Below are 18,032 nucleotides of genomic sequence, written 5' to 3' on the forward strand. Positions count from 1 at the left end.
CTTGCCCAAAAGTACTCACTAAGGGGGAGCCAGGATGCAAAGCCAGACCCCTGGCTCCAACCCTCAGTTCTTCAGCTGCCTCCTAGGGGGGACGCGTTCTCTTTGCAAACGGAGCGGTGAGGCATGTGGGAACTGTCCGGCTGTAGGTTCCATGTAACTCTGTGGGAGGTTCCCACGGCCTCCTGCACCTCCCTGAAGGCTGTGGTTTGGTTTGGTTTTTGTGTTCCCTCAATTTAAAAAATTGGGGTAAAATACATATAACATGCAATTTACTATTTTAACCATTTATCAGCATACAATTCAGTGGTATTAAGTACATTCACAGTGCTGTGTAGCTGTCACCACTCCCTATTTCTGAAACTTTTTCATCATGTGGGGGCTTTGACTGTCCCTTTCTTTGATGTCGGCCCTTGAGTCATCACTGGGATTCCCTTAGAGTAACCCATGATGATGCCCTTTGACTGTCCTGTGGCCCCACTCTTCCTCTTGCCTGGGAGTCAGGAGAGGCCAACTGAGAAGTCATCTTTCAAGGGGCGCCTGGGCGACTCAGTTGGTGAAGCGTCTAACTCTTGACCTCAGCTCAGGTCTTGATCTCAGGGTTGTGAGTTCAAGTCTTGTGTTGGGCTCCATGCTGGGCATGGAGCCGAATTTAAAAAGAAAAAAAGAAGAAATCTTTCAGCAGTGGTTCTGTAATTTTACCAGAGGCACATCTTTGAAGCAGCAAGAACGTGCCTCTCCTCTTTGGGGCCAGGAGGTAGGCTGGCCCTTCCTCAGCCTGATGGCTGTGTCAAGGGATATTCTGAGGGGCCTCTCTGGGACCTGCCACGGAGGGAGGGAGCAGTGCCGACATGTCTTATCTTTGTTTGCAGGAATTCTGCTGACAGATGAGCTGGTAGTCCCTCACAAGGGCTCTAGGAAGGGAGCTGCTTTATGTCCTCCATGGGGATTATTTGGCAATTGTGGCTTCGAAGAAGCAATTTCGGAGGCTCAGCTGTGGGTTGTATTTTTCTCTTGATCGGTTTCAGCGTCGTCCTCTGCATCGCGCTGCCCTCCGTTGCTCATTGTGGCCCTGTTCAGAATGCGCTCACAGTAACAACACGTGCTCTTTCTTTGGGCTATTCCCATATCCCTGTAGGTGGGTGGTGGTAATGGCCCTTGGCTGGACTATGGTCAAACAAATTCTGTTGAACGAAAAATCTTGGGGCACCTGGGTGGCTCATTCGTTAAGTGTCTGTCTTCAGCTCAGGTCGTGATCCCAGGGTCCTGGGGTAGAGGCCCACATCAGGGTCCCTGCTCAGCGGGGAGTCTGTTTCTCCTTCTCCCTCTGCCTGCTGCTCCCCCTACTTGTGCTCTCTCTCTCTCTGTCAAATAAATAAATAACTTAAAAAATTAAAAAAAAAGAAAAATCTGGGGGCGCCTGGGTGGCTCAGTCCTTAAGCATCTGCCTTCGGCTCAGGGCGTGATCCCAGCATTCTGGGATCGAGCCCCACATCAGGCTCCTCCGCTGGGAGCCTGCGTCTTCCTCTCCCACTCCCCCTGCTTGTGTTCCCTCTCTCGCTGGCTGTCTCTCTCTGTCAAATAAATAAAAAGATCTTTAAAAAAAAAAAAAAAAGAAAAAAGAAAAATCTTGTATTACCTCCAGAGCCCATTGTAAGTTTTTGTCTCTTTAAAAAGATGAGGTTTTGTTTTGTTTTTTTAGCATCTTTTTATTTCAGGGCTGACTGTGTTTAGAGGCAGTGTTTGCGTGTTTGGGGTGATGTGTGTTCCTCAAGGGATTTGGAGGAAGGACCGGGCTTTGGGGGTAGACAGCAAAAGGAAGTTGTTCCCCTAGTGAGTGACCTTTCAGTCCTAGGATAGCCCTGCTGTTCACGGCGGTCTCCTCCGTGCATGCACTAGCCATTGCCTGGAGGTCCATCATTAGTGCCTTACCTACCCAGACAGCCCAGGGTATAGAAGAAACACAACTGCGAGCAGGGCTGGAAAGAGGAATTTCATTCACCTTCTACGCACCAGGCACTGTGCTAAGCTGCTTCGTATGTCTTGTCTCATTTCAACCTTATAGCCCATGAGGAATAGATTTGCTGTGATGTAGACTTTCTTATTCCCTTTCTACAGAGAAGGACTCAGACTCAGAAAGGGCCAGTGGTTTGCCTGAAGCCCCACAACTGGCAAGTGCCAGCCCACTCTTTCTATTACACTGTCCTTCTCGTATAGGGGAGTACCTGAGAGGCTGTGGGCCACTTGAGAGGTGGGTCCCAAAACGACCCCATAGAGGAGGGAGAGATGAGGACACTGAACAGGACACTGGCTTGTCTAGGCGTTAGGAGCTGAGTTGCAGGAGGGAGCTCCGATTCCTTAGCAAAGCTGCTGAGAGGGGGAAATGCACTAAGGGTAGCCCTGAGCCAGGCCTTCCGAGTGGGAACCAGCGAAGGATCCAATTAGTCATACCTGCAGCTATGCTGTATTCCCACATGGTCTCTAACAACACATAACATCTTAAATAAGGTTGGGATTAAATACAACAGCATTAGGCATGTCACAGCTTCTGGAGGAGAGCCTAGGTTTTGGAGTTACATAAGCATGGGTTCAATCCCTGACGGTGCCAGTTACTAGGTGCATGACCTTGGATAAGTCACATAACCTTTCAGCATCTATAACATGAGGACAGTGATTCCTACCCCCTGGGGCTGTTCTGAGGGTGAAATGAGGTAAGAACTGCCAAACCCTAACATGAGATAGGGCGCACGGCCCTTTGTGCCTGGTGCAGGGCTGGCGGGGGGGGGGGGGGGGTTTGTGTTCTCTGAGTCAGGAGGGAGTCTGTCCTCTGAGCAACCCCCCTGCCTTCTGCCTCCACAGTGCTACAGGGCGTGGACAATTCGCTGGTGGGCCTGCACAACCAGAGCTTCGCCCGGGTCATGGAGCAGCGCCTGGCCCAGCTCTTCATGATGTCCCAGCAACAAGGCCGGCGGTTTAAACGGGCCACCACCCTGGGAAGCTACACCGTGCAGGTGGGTGTGTGCCAAGGCACTGGGGTCTTCTAATAAATGTGCAGAATGTCATGAAACTAAGGAAACCGTGCTGTGTGCAGAGGAGCATTTCATCAACACGGCTCTTAGGCTTTGGGGGTTCATGGTCAACGACCATCAAAATCATGGAGGAGGGTGAGAGTGAGCTACTCCCCTGCCTGTCTCCCTCCTAGACTGTAAAGTTTCAGAACAAATTCTGTACACGTGCACATATTTATTAAACAAAAGTTATTAGTAAGCAAGCACAGACTGACTGCTCCCAACCTGTTCTGGAGACTGGATGGAGTCCCAGAGCTCGGGGACTTCGGGCCTCTTGCCACCACTACTGTGGATGGCAGACGCACTGGATCAATTTTCCAGGGGCAGGATTCTGTGATCCTTAATTAGTCAGTTTCAACAGACAGAGCCCTCCACATTCATATTGGACAGGGGACCACACAGGGACTTAGGCAAGGGAGCTGTAGCAGACCTTACTGGTGCACTGTCCAAATCCCTTCCCATTTCTATCGAATGCCAGTGGACTTCCAACAGCCACTGCTGTGTCTTTATTGAAGGGCTGCTCTTGAGATGCCAGAACCCACTTGGTCCATGCCGTGGCTGGCTGGAAGTAGCTGGCTGGAAGTGCCTGGGAATTCATGAGTGATGGGGGTGTGAACATGACAGCCCTCTTGCTCCCTGGCTAGGGGAATTCCGCAATGTATGTGTTCAGTAATTGCCAGAGCTTTCCCGTAGAGTTAAGCTTTAGCTACCCACTGTGGTAACTAGATTAATAACGTACCTCTCGCTAGCTCCCTTCCACCCCCTGGATCACCTCCCGTCAGTCAGTTCCTTGCACCTCCCCAAAAAATCTCCAAGTGCTCAACTCAGAGTCTGCTTCAGAGGGAACCCAACGGACGCCATGGCCATCCCAAGGTAGAGGCTCCAAGGTTCTTTCGATTCTTTATTCAATTCAAGCCAGAGTGGGGGCATCTCCAGCATATTCTAGCCAACCCACATACCTTGAATACCACTAATTTCACCGAAAATGAGAACTGACGGCTAATGTTTGTTATGCTAATTAACAAAGCTCTGTGGAGCTAGGTATCAAAGTACAGAAGCAGGGCTGGTGGCTGCCTCCAGAGTGTGGGCTTCCTAATTGGAATCTAGCAGACTGCCCCTGGGGTGTGAACCCGTGATCCAATTGCCACATGGAGGGTGTAACTTAACCCAAACACACATGTTTGATATCACCGTGTCTAAGAGGAAGCGTTTTAAAGGAAATTACAGACATTACTCCAATCTGTCTGCAGATCCTGTCCCCAGGCAATTTTGAAAGTACAAACAACCCGTTTTCTGGAACACGCTTCCCTGCCTGAGTCAAGCATCATGGCCCTGAGGGAGACTCACGGTCCTCCCTTCACAGTTGGTGAATTTGGCCCTTTGTCCTGTTAGGTGTTGCTTTGTGGTCTGTGACAGCCTGGGACCAGGTAAAGCCAGGGTTAATGATTTACCCTCTGTGGGGTCCATGTGAGCCCTATAATTCACGCTTCTCCAAATAACAGAAAGGAAATTGTTGGGACTCAGACAGTGAAATGGGATTTGCCTCAGCTGAAGGGGGAGAAACAACGACCCTATAATCCTGGAGTTCTTTGTAAACCTAAGACACCTAACACATTCTACGTGTTGAAACAAAGAGCCCAGCGAGGTAGTCTTTCCTCATTTCTTCTGAGTACTCAATGTGCTTGGCCCATAGCTGCCTGGAAAGTCTGAGTGAAGTAAGCAGGGATTTATTTCTGCAAATCCCTAGTTTATAGAAGCTGTGGATCACGTTCTCACATCATCCTTGGAGAAATCTTGGTAAGAAGAATTTGCAATGAAATCGAAATTGAAATTGAGTGAAGTTATTAAATATTTGAATGCCCATTCACCTTCTGCCTCCCTTGTGCCAACACTGTCCTTACCTCCTCTCCCAGGAGGGACAGGAATGACATGCCCGAATTTCCCGAATAAAATTCGCTCTACGGAGCTTACATCATCCTTCCACCCAGAGGCCTTTTTTCTGGGCTCAGAGAGTTTTAAAAGATGAGCCACTTTCATGAGTATGAAAATGTGTATGTCTAGAATGTAACGATATTTCTCTAGTGAACACATCGGAAAAACTGAGTCTGAAGAAGAAATACATATGACCAGTAAACATTTTTTTAAATGTTTAACTCCATTTGCCATCAACGTAATGCAAATTTTAACCGCCACAAGTTATCATTTTCACGTACCAAGGATTTATAATGATGCCCTTCAGTGTTGGTGAGGATACAGTGAAATGGGCGCTTTCAAACACAGTAAATGGGTATGACCTCTGTGGAAGGGAGGTGAGTAATTTAGACAAGAACCTCCTTGATAGTCACAAATTTACTCCTGGAAATTCATTTTGAGGACATAGAGGTGAACACAAAGAGAGTGGAACAGTGTTTCTCAGAGAGTGTCCAGAAAAATGGTCCTAAAAGGTGCCCTGGGGCAAAGGGGCTCTGTGGCCACATCATTTTGGGCAAGGCTTCATCCTGTAGCCCCTTCTTGAAGATTCCCAAGGCCTATTGGCATACCAAAGACTCTAGAAAGACCTGCAGTAAAGAAATGCCTTAATTTTGTTCAGCGCGCTGGTCCGTAAATTTAAGGGCCAATAAGAATCTTATTTTTAGTAATACCTATATTTCTCCAACATTTGATTATGAACATTTTTAAACTCATGCAAAAGTGAAAAAATTATCTAGTGAACACCAATAAACTCACTATCTAGGTTCTATAATTAACAGTGTACGGTGTTACTATTTTATAGTCGGTAACATATTCATTTCCATACCATAGATCAGTTTGGACTGTTCCAGAATTTCATATACATAAGTAGATTCTCTTTTGTATAAAGCTTTTTTGACTCAGTGTAACGTTTTTTTAGGTCCATCATGTTGTGTTATCGGGGAGTTTACTCCTTTTTATTGCTGAATAACGTTCCCTCATATGAATATGCTACAGTTTGCTTACCCATTTTTCTGTTGAGAGACCCCCAGACCTTTTCCAGTTTTCAGCTATTATAAACAAAGCTGCTATGCACATTCTTCTTCAAGTCTTTCTATGGCCGTATATTTTCATTTCTCTTGAGTGTGTAGGAGTGGGATTGCTGGTTCCTAGAGTTGGTGTATGTTAGCTCCGTGAGAAACTGCTAGACCTTTTCCCAAAGTTTACCATTTTACCTGCCACCAACCAGATGTAGAGTTCCGGTTACTCCTCACATTCATCAACACTTGATATTGTTGGCCCTTATTTCAGTCATTCTGCTGGGTGATAGTGGTGTCCTGTGGTTTTACTTTTAATTTCCCCATTGAGCATTTTGTATACGTTTGTTGACTATACAGATACCTTCCTTTCTGAAGTGTCTGGTCAGATTTTTTTAAACCCATTTTTTATTGAGTTGTAGTAATATCTGTTTGTAATTGGTATGTATAGCAGACATACACAGGACTATAAAGTCATGTAGACTTCAAAGAACACTAATAAAAGGAAGCCACAACCCAAAGCACAAGAACATTCCCCTTACCTTATCCCAGAAGCCTTTTATGTGTCTTCTCTGATTATACATACTCCTTCCTTTCTATCAGAGTTGAGTGTGCTTCTGAATTTTGCTTTAATTCATGCCTGTATTTCCTATGTAGATTTTACCATCCACGTGTATATCCCTAAACACTACACCATTTGGTTTTGCCTGTGTTTGAATTTTATATTCTGTGATTTGTTTCTTTTGCTTATTATCAGGCTTTTGTATTCACCCGTGTTCATACAAATGGCCATAGTTTATTTATACTAATCTATAATATTTCATTTTGTGACCGTACCATAGCTTATTAATCCATTCCACTGTTCGTAACTTTTGAATTTTCAGGGTTTTTTGCTATCGTGACCAATATTGCTATGAACATTTCTGTAATATCTTTTAATATCCTATGAAGCTCGTAATCTGTAATATACACTTTGGAAAATACTATACTATAATGTTGGTCAGTTGTTAATTAGAGTAGTGAAAACTTGATAACAAACTAACCATTCAAAAATGAAGTGTTAGTTGAGTTTATGAGGCATGCATATAGAACATTAGGTCGATATAAAAATTTATGTTTTATGTATTTATAGTGATGATCAATTAGCTACAATACTGAAAAATGAGTAACAATTCAAGTGCTTGACGAAAAGTGATTTGCTAATAAATAAGTTTATGAGGTGTACATTGGAATGCTGTGTAGAAGTTAACATTTATGCTTTTGTTACATTTAAGGTCATATAAGGGTGCAAGTAAAAATAGCAATGTGTGATTCTATGCAGAGAATATGATAACTAATTTTGTAAAATAATAAATAAAAAGTTTGTGTGGAAAAAACATAGAGGCAAATGCTCCAAAATAATATAATTAGCTTGGGGTGAAGGGATTACAGATTATTTTTATTTCATTTCCCGATGCTCTTCTGCTTTCAAAGTTTCTGTGTATCACTTGTACAGGGAGAAAAAGCAACAAAGGTTATTTTAGAAAAAGAACTTTGAGTCTCCACGTCCTGCTTTTATCAGAGATCTTTTGAATTACAGACATATAAGTTCTTTTTTTTTTTTCTTCTCTGGCAATTGCAGGAGTTTGAAATTAGAAATCTTGTTTGAGAATAACCTAACATGCCCTGAATTAATGTGCAGGCCTATTTCCAAATGAGGCCAGAGTTCTCTGGAGGCTGGAAGACATCACCATTTCAGCGTTTTCTTCTCCAGCCTCAAGCTGTTCTTTCCAGATGTTCGTTTTTTCAAAACCTTTTTCTCCTCCCTGTCTCCCCCTCCAGCAATAGCAGGGCTTCTTGAGATGCTGGCGATAGGGAGGTACACAAAGGTCGATGTCTAAAATATACGTTGTGGGTCCTGTTAGCCACGGAAGGCTTTGGCAAGCGGGAGAGAGCCTGCAGTCGCCCAGGTGATTGCAAGGCTGGTGCAAGATGCCCTGTAAACATGGCCTCTCTTTTTCTGAAAGATGGTAAAGATGCAGCGGGTGCCGGGACCCAAGGACCCAGCGGAGCTGACTTACTACACCCTGTACAACGGGAAGCCTTTGCTGGGGACTGCAGCAGCCAAGATCCTGAGCACCATTGACTCCCAAAGGATGGCCTTGACCCTGCATCATGTTGTCCTCCTGCAAGCTGACCGTAAGGGGATAGTCTTTCCATTCATTATTTTTAATGTCATTAAATGTTTCCTGCAAATTAAAGTGATGCCCCAAACTCACGTTAATGGACCCAGAGCTAAATGTATTTGTGTTCTAGAAGGTTCTTAAATCAGTCGGCTATTTTCTGTGTTGTTTGAAGCTATAGGGTTGGGGTAAGGGATATGTTTTGGATGTCAGGATGATGATAACGATATTGCTTTGCCCCAAGTCCTACCCACTCTTATCTCCTCAGTATAGTCTAGTGAAAAGCTAGAAAAATCACCGTGGCTGAAATGATATTGTCTGCTGGGGAATTAAAGATAATTTGATTCAAGAAGCATTTACGGAGTCCTGCATGAACTGTGCTCGGTGCTGGCGGACATACAGAAATGGGCAAGACCTGGTCAGTGTCTTTAAGGAGTGGAGAAGGAGTTAATGCGGATATAAAGGAGCAGACTGCGGGAAAGCGGAGTGAGGAGGCAGAGCGATCCAGGGCTCAGGGGAGGGACAGTCCGCGCTGAAGGGTCACCCAGAAAGAATGAACGGAGAAAGGGTAGGAAAACAACAGTTACCTTCTGTGCGGCAGGCCCTATGCTTGCTGCCCTACATCGCTTTCCTGCCTTCCTCTTCTCACTGGGGCAGCTTTCTGCAGCTCCAAATTCCAGATGTGGAAACACAGGCTCAGGAAAGTGAACTCACTGGCTCAACATCAGAGAACTGGTACTTGGGTCACCAGGATATGAATCGGCATCTATCTGACCTCAAATGTGTGTTTTCAACTGTGTTACGTGCTAAGATTTCAGCAGGAGGAGAAGAAGGGTGTGTATTCCAGAAAGAGGGAACAACATGAGCAAAGGAAGGGAGGTGAGAAGTGCCAGGCATGCTCGAAAAACAAGGGCTCCGAGTTGCCTGAAGAGCAGAAACGTGAGGAAGAGCTGATGAGCTCAGAAAGGTGTATTGCTTGAGAGACTGGGGTCTTGGGTGGCGGGAGGAGATCGTGCATAATATGATGGGCTGTGGGAAGCTATTGAGGATTTCTGTGCGGGGGAGTAGTGTCATTAGAACCACCCAATATTTAGGGAGGTTAACCTGTCAGCAGTGTCCCAGATGAGAGGAACAGGACTAGTGAGGAGGCTCTGTGGTGACCCAGGTGTTGGGGACCCAAACAAAGCCTATAAAGAAAGCAAGGTGGGGGGCGGTGATGACGGTGAGAGACCATGTGGTAGACATTTTAGATTTGGCAGCCTGCTGAGCATCCGGGCATGGAAGATCATCGTCCCTCATTGATTTCCTGGCTGGTGTCCACACTCCTTAAGGATTTGACTCTTGGCTCATGGTTTTCCTCTCATGCTCATTTCTTGCCTTCATCCGGGTTGAGAGTGGCTTCCATGCTGATGCAGAGTCACTTCTTGGCCTGCACGTCCTCACAGACACACTTTTGCCTAGAAATGATGGCCACCCTGTGCAGTCTCGGCTTTGAAATGACGTTTCTAACCCAGAGTCTCTTCTGTGCCTCTCTCTCTCCTTCCCTCCCTGTGGCTCCGTCCCCGTGTCTGGTCAGGTCAGCTACTTGCTCCATTGGTTTTGCTGCCTCCTCTTTATGTGAGTTCCCCACAGTTCCATCCTCAGCTCTTTCTCCCTCTCCAGCTAGAGGATGAATTGGAAGGGACAGGAGTGCAAACCATGGCAGGTGCCCAGGAGAGAGGTGAAGGTGTTAAGGTAGTGACCAAGGAAGTGGATGGATTTGGGATCTTTGGGTAACAGAACTGATGGGGCAAGATAATGGATTCTGTGTGTGGTAAGCGGAGGTAAGGGTCAGAGGAATCAAGCCTAACTCCTACATGTTTGCTTGAGTGCTGCTTGTGGTGTCATTTGTTGAGAGGCAGGAGAGAAAGAAGTTTATTGGAGCTGGAGCAAGAGAGGGGAGATGGAATTGAGAGTTTGGTTTGGACACATCAGGGTTGAGATCTCTATCAGACATCCACGCAGAGCTCAGGAGCTAGAACCCTGGAGTCGTCAACACAGGTGATGGACAGAGCTAAGGGAGCAGGCGAGATGAACCAGGTTAGCCATGACTATAGCTGGAGAATCCACAGGAGGAAAGAGCTAGAGCCAGCAAAGGGCACAAGAAGGAGCAGCCGGGGAGATTGGAGGAAGCCCAGGAGAGAGGAGGGTTCAGAAATAAGCAAAGAAAGGAATGACCTGGGAGGAAATGAGCTACGGTGTCAACTTCTTTTTTTTTTTTTTAAGATTTTATTTATTTATTCGACAGAGATAGAGACAGCCAGCGAGAGAGGGAACACAAGCAGGGGGAGTGGGAGAGGAAGAAGCAGGCTCATAGCGGAGGAGCCTGATGTGGGGCTCGATCCCACAACGCCGGGATCACACCCTGAGCCGAAGGCAGACGCTTAACCGCTGTGCCACCCAGGCGCCCCTATGGTGTCAACTTCTATTCTTGAGAAGCAACATGCTATAAGGACAGAGGTTAACTGGAAATGCTAAAATTGGCGATGGTTGGTGACCTTGGCAAGGAGGGGTTTCCAGGAAGAGGTGGTGGAAACGCCTGGCTAGAGTGGATTGAGGAGAGGACGGGAGTGGGGAAGTAGTGACAACAAAGGGGAGAAGATTGGGTGCACTTGCTGGAGAGAAACATGGGAGATATTGGGGTATGGTTGAATATTGATGTGTTACTGTAATAGAAATAGTGAAGAAGAGAGACAAGAACTGTCTTGGAGTGAAGTCCTTAAGGGGACAAAGTGGCTCAAGTGAAAATGGTCAGACTCCGTAAGGAGCAGCAACAGCCCATCCTTTGCACTGGGAGGGAAAGCAAAGACCTGGGGTGTGGGTGCTGGTCAGGGGTCTTTGGTCATGGCCACCCGAGGACATTTTCTGTGATTGTTTCTGCTCTCTTGGGACAGAATGAGGTGAGGTTGGCAGCTGAGGCTGACGTTGTGTGTGGGGAGTTTGAGCAAGGGTGCAACAGTGCACACTGAGAATCTGCAAACTGATGAGACAAATACCGTAAGGTTGGCAGGGCTTCTGTCCTCCTCGGGCTTCACTGCCATGTCCAAACCATTTCTTCTACTCTCTCAAAATCCCAGAACTTCTGAAGCTGCCTCCCCCTTGCTGCAGTCCCCACTAGACCCCCAGATCTATCCCCCCATAAGTCACTGGAGATGTAAACCCAGTTCATTGTCTCTTCCTCTCCATCATTTCCCCTGTCCCCAGTCCATCTTCGATGCTGAGTGATTAATCAGTCCTGGGACCTCCTCACTTCCAGGCCTTTTGGTACTTTGGGAAGGGGTAGGAAAGGGGAGCTGGCTTTACTTAGAGCAAGAAGTGAATGGAGCGTCAGGAGGAGAGGTTGAGGCTGTGGGGACTTCGCCGATGGTGGTTGATGGGGAGCAGTGGAAAGTTGGAGAGCATGGGGCAGGAGAGAAAGATCACATGAGATTAGGACATGCATAGAGCATCTTGGAATGAGAGTCTGGATCATCTGGGGATGACACAGAGGCTCGATTCCACCTGCCTGCAAAGCTGCCGTCCCTCCATCACTCCTTGTTGCCTTCACGGCCACTTGGTCCTCCGCGTTCCCTTCTGTAATAACTCACACATGTTTCCTTCTCTCCATTTTATCGTTGTCTCTTCTCGGACTTCGTGGGTCCTTCCCAAATGACTCAGCCTCAGTCGCTGTGCCATGCATGTACTGTCATCATAACACACGATTCTGATCTCACATCTACTCCATTCAAAAAATATTGGGGGCTCTCCATTGTCCACAGAATAAAATCTGAGCTTAAAGTAGGCCTTCCAAGCCCTTCAGCACAGGTACTTAAGAGAGTTCGGGTCCCTTCACAACCTGGTCCCATACCGCCTGTTGCAGCCATACAGCCCCTTTTCCTCTCCTTCCTCCCTTGTGCTTCAGCCACACAGGAGGATCCATTCTTCATGTCCCTCGGTCCTCTGAAGCCATCCCTGACCCCATCTCCCTTAGTTCCATACGCTTCCACTGCCCTGACGACATGCGCAGATGAGTTGTTTTCGCTCTCTGTCCCTCATGAGCTCTCTGAAAGCGGGTACCACATCTCATTCACCTTTGACTGTCCAGCCCCAGCTACTGCCTGGCTCCATTCTTGTGAGGGCGAAGGACTGACCTTTGCTAATGTCTCTGCCAGGCCCTGTGTGAGGCACGTGGTTGGAAGACACCACAGCAGAGCAGTTGAGAGCAGAGCCTTTGCAATATGACAGACCTGGATTTATGCCTCTGCTCTTCCACTTGGTGGCTATGGAGCTCTAGGACAATAAATAAATAAATAAATAAATAACCCTCTCTGACCTTCATTTTCCTCACCTGCAAAATGGGAATATAAAGAACACTGAGCTTAGAGAGCTACTTGGAGGATGAAGCAAGATAATTATTGCATGTGAAGGGCTTAGTACACTCCTGGGGGACCTGCTGAGGGCTTAATAAGTGGTCACTGAATGTCCCATGGATCCGTATGGTAGAAGGGCTAAAGGAGAGAGGGAATGAAGAAGGAAAGGTGACTTAAAGTTTAGGAACCCATATAATTCAGAGACTAGTGTGCTAGTAATGAAAATAGGAAGGGGGTTGGAGAGGAGAAGCATTTTTTAGAAGGGAGAACGTAATTTATTCAGTTTCAGCCATGCTGAGTTTAAGGTGATGAGATATTAAGAGCCGCTGTTCAGATATCAAGGGGCAGTGTTGGGATATTAAGGGGGTGTTGTGGGATATCTAGGTGGTGCTGTTGGGACATTGAGGGGGTGCTTTTGGGATATCAGGGATGTGTTACAGTATATTGAGTGGGTGCTTTTGAGATATCGGGGGTGTGCTGTTGGGACATCGAGGGGATGCTGTTGGCATATTGAGGTCTGAGTTTAGGAAAGTTGCGGGAATTCAAGCCTAGATCTGAGGAGAGAGGTTAAAGTAAACACTATAGGTTTTGAAAATGTTGTAGATACAGGTTAGAAATAAATTCCCAGAGAAAATTCGAGTGTCTGGGGATGGTATAGAGCTGGAGGACAAACCCTGGGAAACGTCTCCATACTCAGGATCAGATGAGGAGGAAGCTAAGACCAATGAAGAAGAAGAGGGGCAGAGATGTTTTAAATCTCATTTTCTCTTAATAGTTTTGAAATCAACCAGCAATGTGAACCTGAGGTCAGCACCTTAAATGGAGAATGGTGTTGAACGAACACCTTGTCCCTCTGACAGGAGAATGTTAAAGTTCTGTGCATTCTAGTGTCTTCTAAATCACTAGGGCCAGGGTATAATGCCCTGCGTGCAGTGCCCTATGATGGAGCATGCAATGTTCCCTCACCCCCCCATCACCTCTGAGTAATGGGCAGCAGTGACCGCTACGGAAGCGGCCATGTTTCTGATGGAGGTTTTCACCTGCTCCGTTTGTGGAATCTGGAGTGAGGGGCCCTTCACAGCAGTGATCCAGCTGCTGGAGTAGGGAAGATTCTCGCCACACTGAGTCGGACCAGCGCAGGGATTGGTTTACCTTACCTGGCCATCAGACTTTATTGCAAAAAATGTCACTTTAAAAAGGGGATAGATCGATCCTTTGGCAAAGGGGATTTTGTTCATTCAGTCTTTCGACAAACATTTTTCAAAATTTTGAGAACCTGTTATGTGCTGGCACTCTCCTGGCACTGGAGATAGAGCAGTGAAGGAAGCAGACAAAACCCCTGCCCCCTGGAGCTGCCGTTCCTGAGTGGGCAGATCAAATAAGCAAAATGAATAAGATGTTAGCTGCTCATAAGCACCATGGGAAAAAATGAAGCGGGGAAGGCCAGGGGGTGTCGAGGAGATAAGAGTCATGATTTTCAATGGTTGAGGGGGTAAGAAGACGATCCATGAGTGACTACCTGAGGCTACCAAGGGACAAGGCAGAGGGGGAGGGTTTGAGGCCCAGCGAGGATGTAGCTGATGGAGGAGAATAATAGCTATGAGGTCAGGGTGCAGGGGAGGGACCACAACCACTAAAGCCCCAAGGGCCACACCCCGGTGGAATGACAGCCATGGGAGTGTTTGGTCAGGAGAGTGACATGGACTAACTGCTCACGAGGGGCTGGGCCCTGGGCCAGACCCTCCCTGCGTGGGCGCGCGCGTGCGCGCACACACACACACACACACACACACACCTCCATTCCAACTTAGAACTGACAAACTGTGTATTTCGGAGAGATGACTTTTCATAAAACCCTCTCTCCTCCCTGGGGTTCAGTTTCCTCATCTGCAAATTGAGGATAAGAATAGCACCTGAGCAAAGAACCTATCACAGTGCCTCACACACTGCAGAAGCTCAGAACATAATGTCCCCCTTTCTTATCCTTTCTCTACCCACGTTCTTGCAAATTAAATAGCCGTTCATGCCTCTTCACTTCTGTACATGACTTTGCAGTTTTAGATTCCTATGCCAATGAATGCATTGGGTTTGAATGATTTCAGTTGACCTAACTTTCCTATCTCTTTGACCGTTAAATGAATTTACTAGTGTACATAAGAGAAGTGTATTCTCTTTCCATTTAAATAGAGGTGAAAGGATTTTACATACTGCACCAAGAAGGAACATAGACACAAAAATGATAAGGCCAAGTAAAAGCAAGACTCATGTAAATATTAACTCTTGCTAATGAAATATATATTTAGGGTATCATGTTCTGATACACTGTACATCTTTCTTCATCAGGATAGAATAGCATAGCCAAAAGAGGCATATTGTTATTTTTCATGGAAACCCCAAGCTTTAAAAAATGTTAATGGCATCAAAACTCACTTGTAAATACCAAATTACTAAAAGCAGTAGCAATTAAATGTTTGATGTCAACAGAAGCACATTATCTAATGAGCTGTTTTCAGAAGTTAATAATGTGATTAATCACCGATTGATAAAAACTATGGAATTAAGTTTTTTTATACTCAAAAACTCCAGATCCAAGTGCTGCTGGATGAGAGGCAGATCTTGGCTAGTGAGGTACCAGTCAACGTCGGAGAGGGTGGTTGAAGTCAGAGAGACCAGCTGACTCTGTGTCACTTACCAGTGGGGTCTCTAAAGTATTCCAGAATCTTGTCCTCAGCTTTGTGGGTCTAGAACCCCTCAGAGTTCAGCAGGATCCGGAGGACCAACATATGCTAAGCAGACTTATGAAAGACTGGTATATAAACCAGATTGGTAGTGTATTCATTTAAAATACAGACTAGAACTACCAGAGATAGGACTTCTCCTTTAACTGGCCCTTATTCTTTGCCATATGAAAACCTGTATGGGGAGCCAAATTGCAACAGGGATAATGGTAGTTCATTTATATATGCCTTCAATTTTTAATTGAGCACCTACTATGTGCAAGGCCCTGATCTAGGCCCTGGGATTGTAGCAGTGAACAAGAGACCAAAAAACTCCCTGTCTCTCTTAGAGTGTACATTTTAATGGAGAGGCAGAGACAGGTGATGAGCAAATACATATGTTTCTGTTAGACAGTAATGCATGCTTGAGAACCTTACCGTTCCACATGTGGCCTGAGGCCTGCTGCGTGGGCACCACCTGGGAGCTTGTTAGAAACACAGAATCTCAAGCCTCGCCCCAATTCACAGAATCGGAATTGTACATTTGAACAAGATTAAGTAGGATGCGGGGGATGGAGAATGCCAGGGGCAGGGATGGCTATCTGATAGAGAGTAGATGTAGTGACACTTGTCTAGAGCCCTGGAAGAAGTGAGGGAGGGAGGGAGCCATGGATGTCTAGGTGAAAAGCACTCTAGGTGGAAGAATAAGCTGGTGCAAAGGTCCTGAGACAGGAGCATGTCCAGCACATTCGAGGAACAATAGGAGGCTGGTAGGCTGGAGCAAAGTGAGTTAAGGGAAGAGTAGTGGGCTGTAAGGCCAGAGAAGTAACCAGGGTGGTTGGAAAAGCAGATCACTTAGGGTCTTCTAGAAATTATAAGGACTCTGACCCTAGTAAGGGGAGGGGAGTGGGAGCCTCTGGAAGGTTCTGAGCAGAGGAATGTTGTGATCTGGGTTTCTAAAGGATCCCTCCACTGCTGTGTTGCAAATAGACTCTAGAGGACAGGAGACAAGGTGGGAGCCATTGCAGTAATTCAGTGAGAGATGTTGGTAGCTTAGACTACAGTGGGAGCAGCAATAGAAAGAAGTGAACAGATGGTGGATTTATTTAGAAGGTGGAGATGACAAGGTTTTTTGATGCATAGGATGTTGGGTGAGACTAAAAGGGAAGGGTCAACATTGATGGCAAAGGTATTGACCAGAGCAACTGAAAGGAAGGAATTGCAATTTATTGGGTTGGAGACTATCACAAGAAGAACGTGTTTGGGGGAGAAATTGAGAGTTGGGTTCTAGACATAATAAATTTGAGATATCTCTTAAGTGTCCAATTAGAGATTGAGCTGGCAGTTAGATGTAGGAATCTAGAGTTCAGGGTAGTGGTCCTGATTGGGGATCTGTCTCTGAACATCATCACCATAGGTGGCATTTAAAGCCATGAGTCTCAGATCATCTAGGGTGTAGGAGAGCAGAGAACTTGAGTGGGATTAGGGGACAGTATCAGCAAGTTGAAACAGCCAGTTGCAGCCATCTTGTTCACCAGGATAGACCTGTCCCAGCTGGATTTCCCACATCTGCCAGTTGGGGCACATTCCTATGGCATGGACAAGTTCTTTCCTGCCCTTTGGCTCTCTTTTCTAGATTTCCTGTAGACCCACTCCCTTCCAAAGCCCTTTCTTTTTCTACATGATTGTTTTGGTTACTGTTTTCTTTACTCAAGTTCTAAGAACATATTGGTCTTTTTGATTGGATCAAAGTATCGCCCAAGCTTCCCCACCAGTGATCATGGGGGAGACTCATCCACCACATGCCAAGGACTTTTTCACATTTTCCTAACCTACCTTATGAAAATGTTGAAAGAACCGTACAGTGAACACCCGTATTCCCACCACCTAGATTCCACAATTAGCATTTTACTATTCTTTCACTATCACATATTTATCTATCTGTCCTTTCATCCAGCCATTAATCCATCTTATTTTTTCTTGATGCATTTCAGAGTAGGTTGCAAACATCAGCAGACTTCAGCCCTAAACACTTGAGCATGCATAGCATTGCCTAGAATTCAATCCTTGTTTATGATGTTCAGGTAAAATTCACATAGAGTAAAATGTACACATCTGAAGTATATCGTTTGATGAGTTTTGACAGATGTTTACACCTGCGTGACCCTAACCCCGATCCTGATACAGAGCGTGACAATCACCCTGTGGCCCTTTGCAGGTCAATTAATTCCACCCCACCTCCAAAGAGGCACCTCCTGTTCTAATAACTTTCTTCCTGCTGACAATAGCTTTGGTTACTCTTTACTTTGGCTTGGAGAGCAACCTGATCCTTGTGATTAGACCAAGGCATTTCCAAGCTTCCCCAGCCGACTCTTGCTGGGGGTAGGTCCATCTACTCAGCTACGTTTATTTACTGCTCTCTCAGAGGTGGCTTCACTACAGTATTTAGAGACATCTCTCTGTGGCCTTTGCCTCCTGCCTCCAGTCCAAACTATGACCCTCCGATGTCTTCTCTCTTCTCTTTGGATTCATGGACATCCCTGTAGGGAAAATTGATACAATCCATCTTCCTCTCTCTTAATAATAGCGAAGGCTAGTGTTTTATTGAGCATCTACTAGGGACCACACCAGCGCTCCATCTCTCTGATGCCTCACAAAGGGATAGCCCCATTTTACAGAGGACGAAACAGAGGCTCCAAGTAACTTGGAGTAA

At 46.1% G+C, this 18,032-nt stretch overlaps 1 protein-coding gene across 1 annotated transcript in view; it reads left to right on the forward strand.

Annotated features, from left to right (window-relative positions):
* KIAA1549L (KIAA1549 like) overlaps positions 1-18,032 on the forward strand; it is a 121,096-nt gene that overhangs the window by 22,207 nt on the left and 80,857 nt on the right. Inside the window, exons 8-9 of the mRNA XM_008686828.2 lie at positions 2,857-3,008; positions 8,059-8,230. Of these exons, the coding sequence (XP_008685050.2) occupies positions 2,857-3,008; positions 8,059-8,230 (324 nt within the window). The remainder of the gene's footprint in view (positions 1-2,856; positions 3,009-8,058; positions 8,231-18,032) is intronic.

The sequence above is a fragment of the Ursus maritimus genome, unplaced genomic scaffold, assembly GCF_017311325.1.
Source record: "Ursus maritimus isolate PB19 unplaced genomic scaffold, ASM1731132v1 scaffold_23, whole genome shotgun sequence".
Taxonomy (NCBI): domain Eukaryota; kingdom Metazoa; phylum Chordata; class Mammalia; order Carnivora; family Ursidae; genus Ursus; species Ursus maritimus.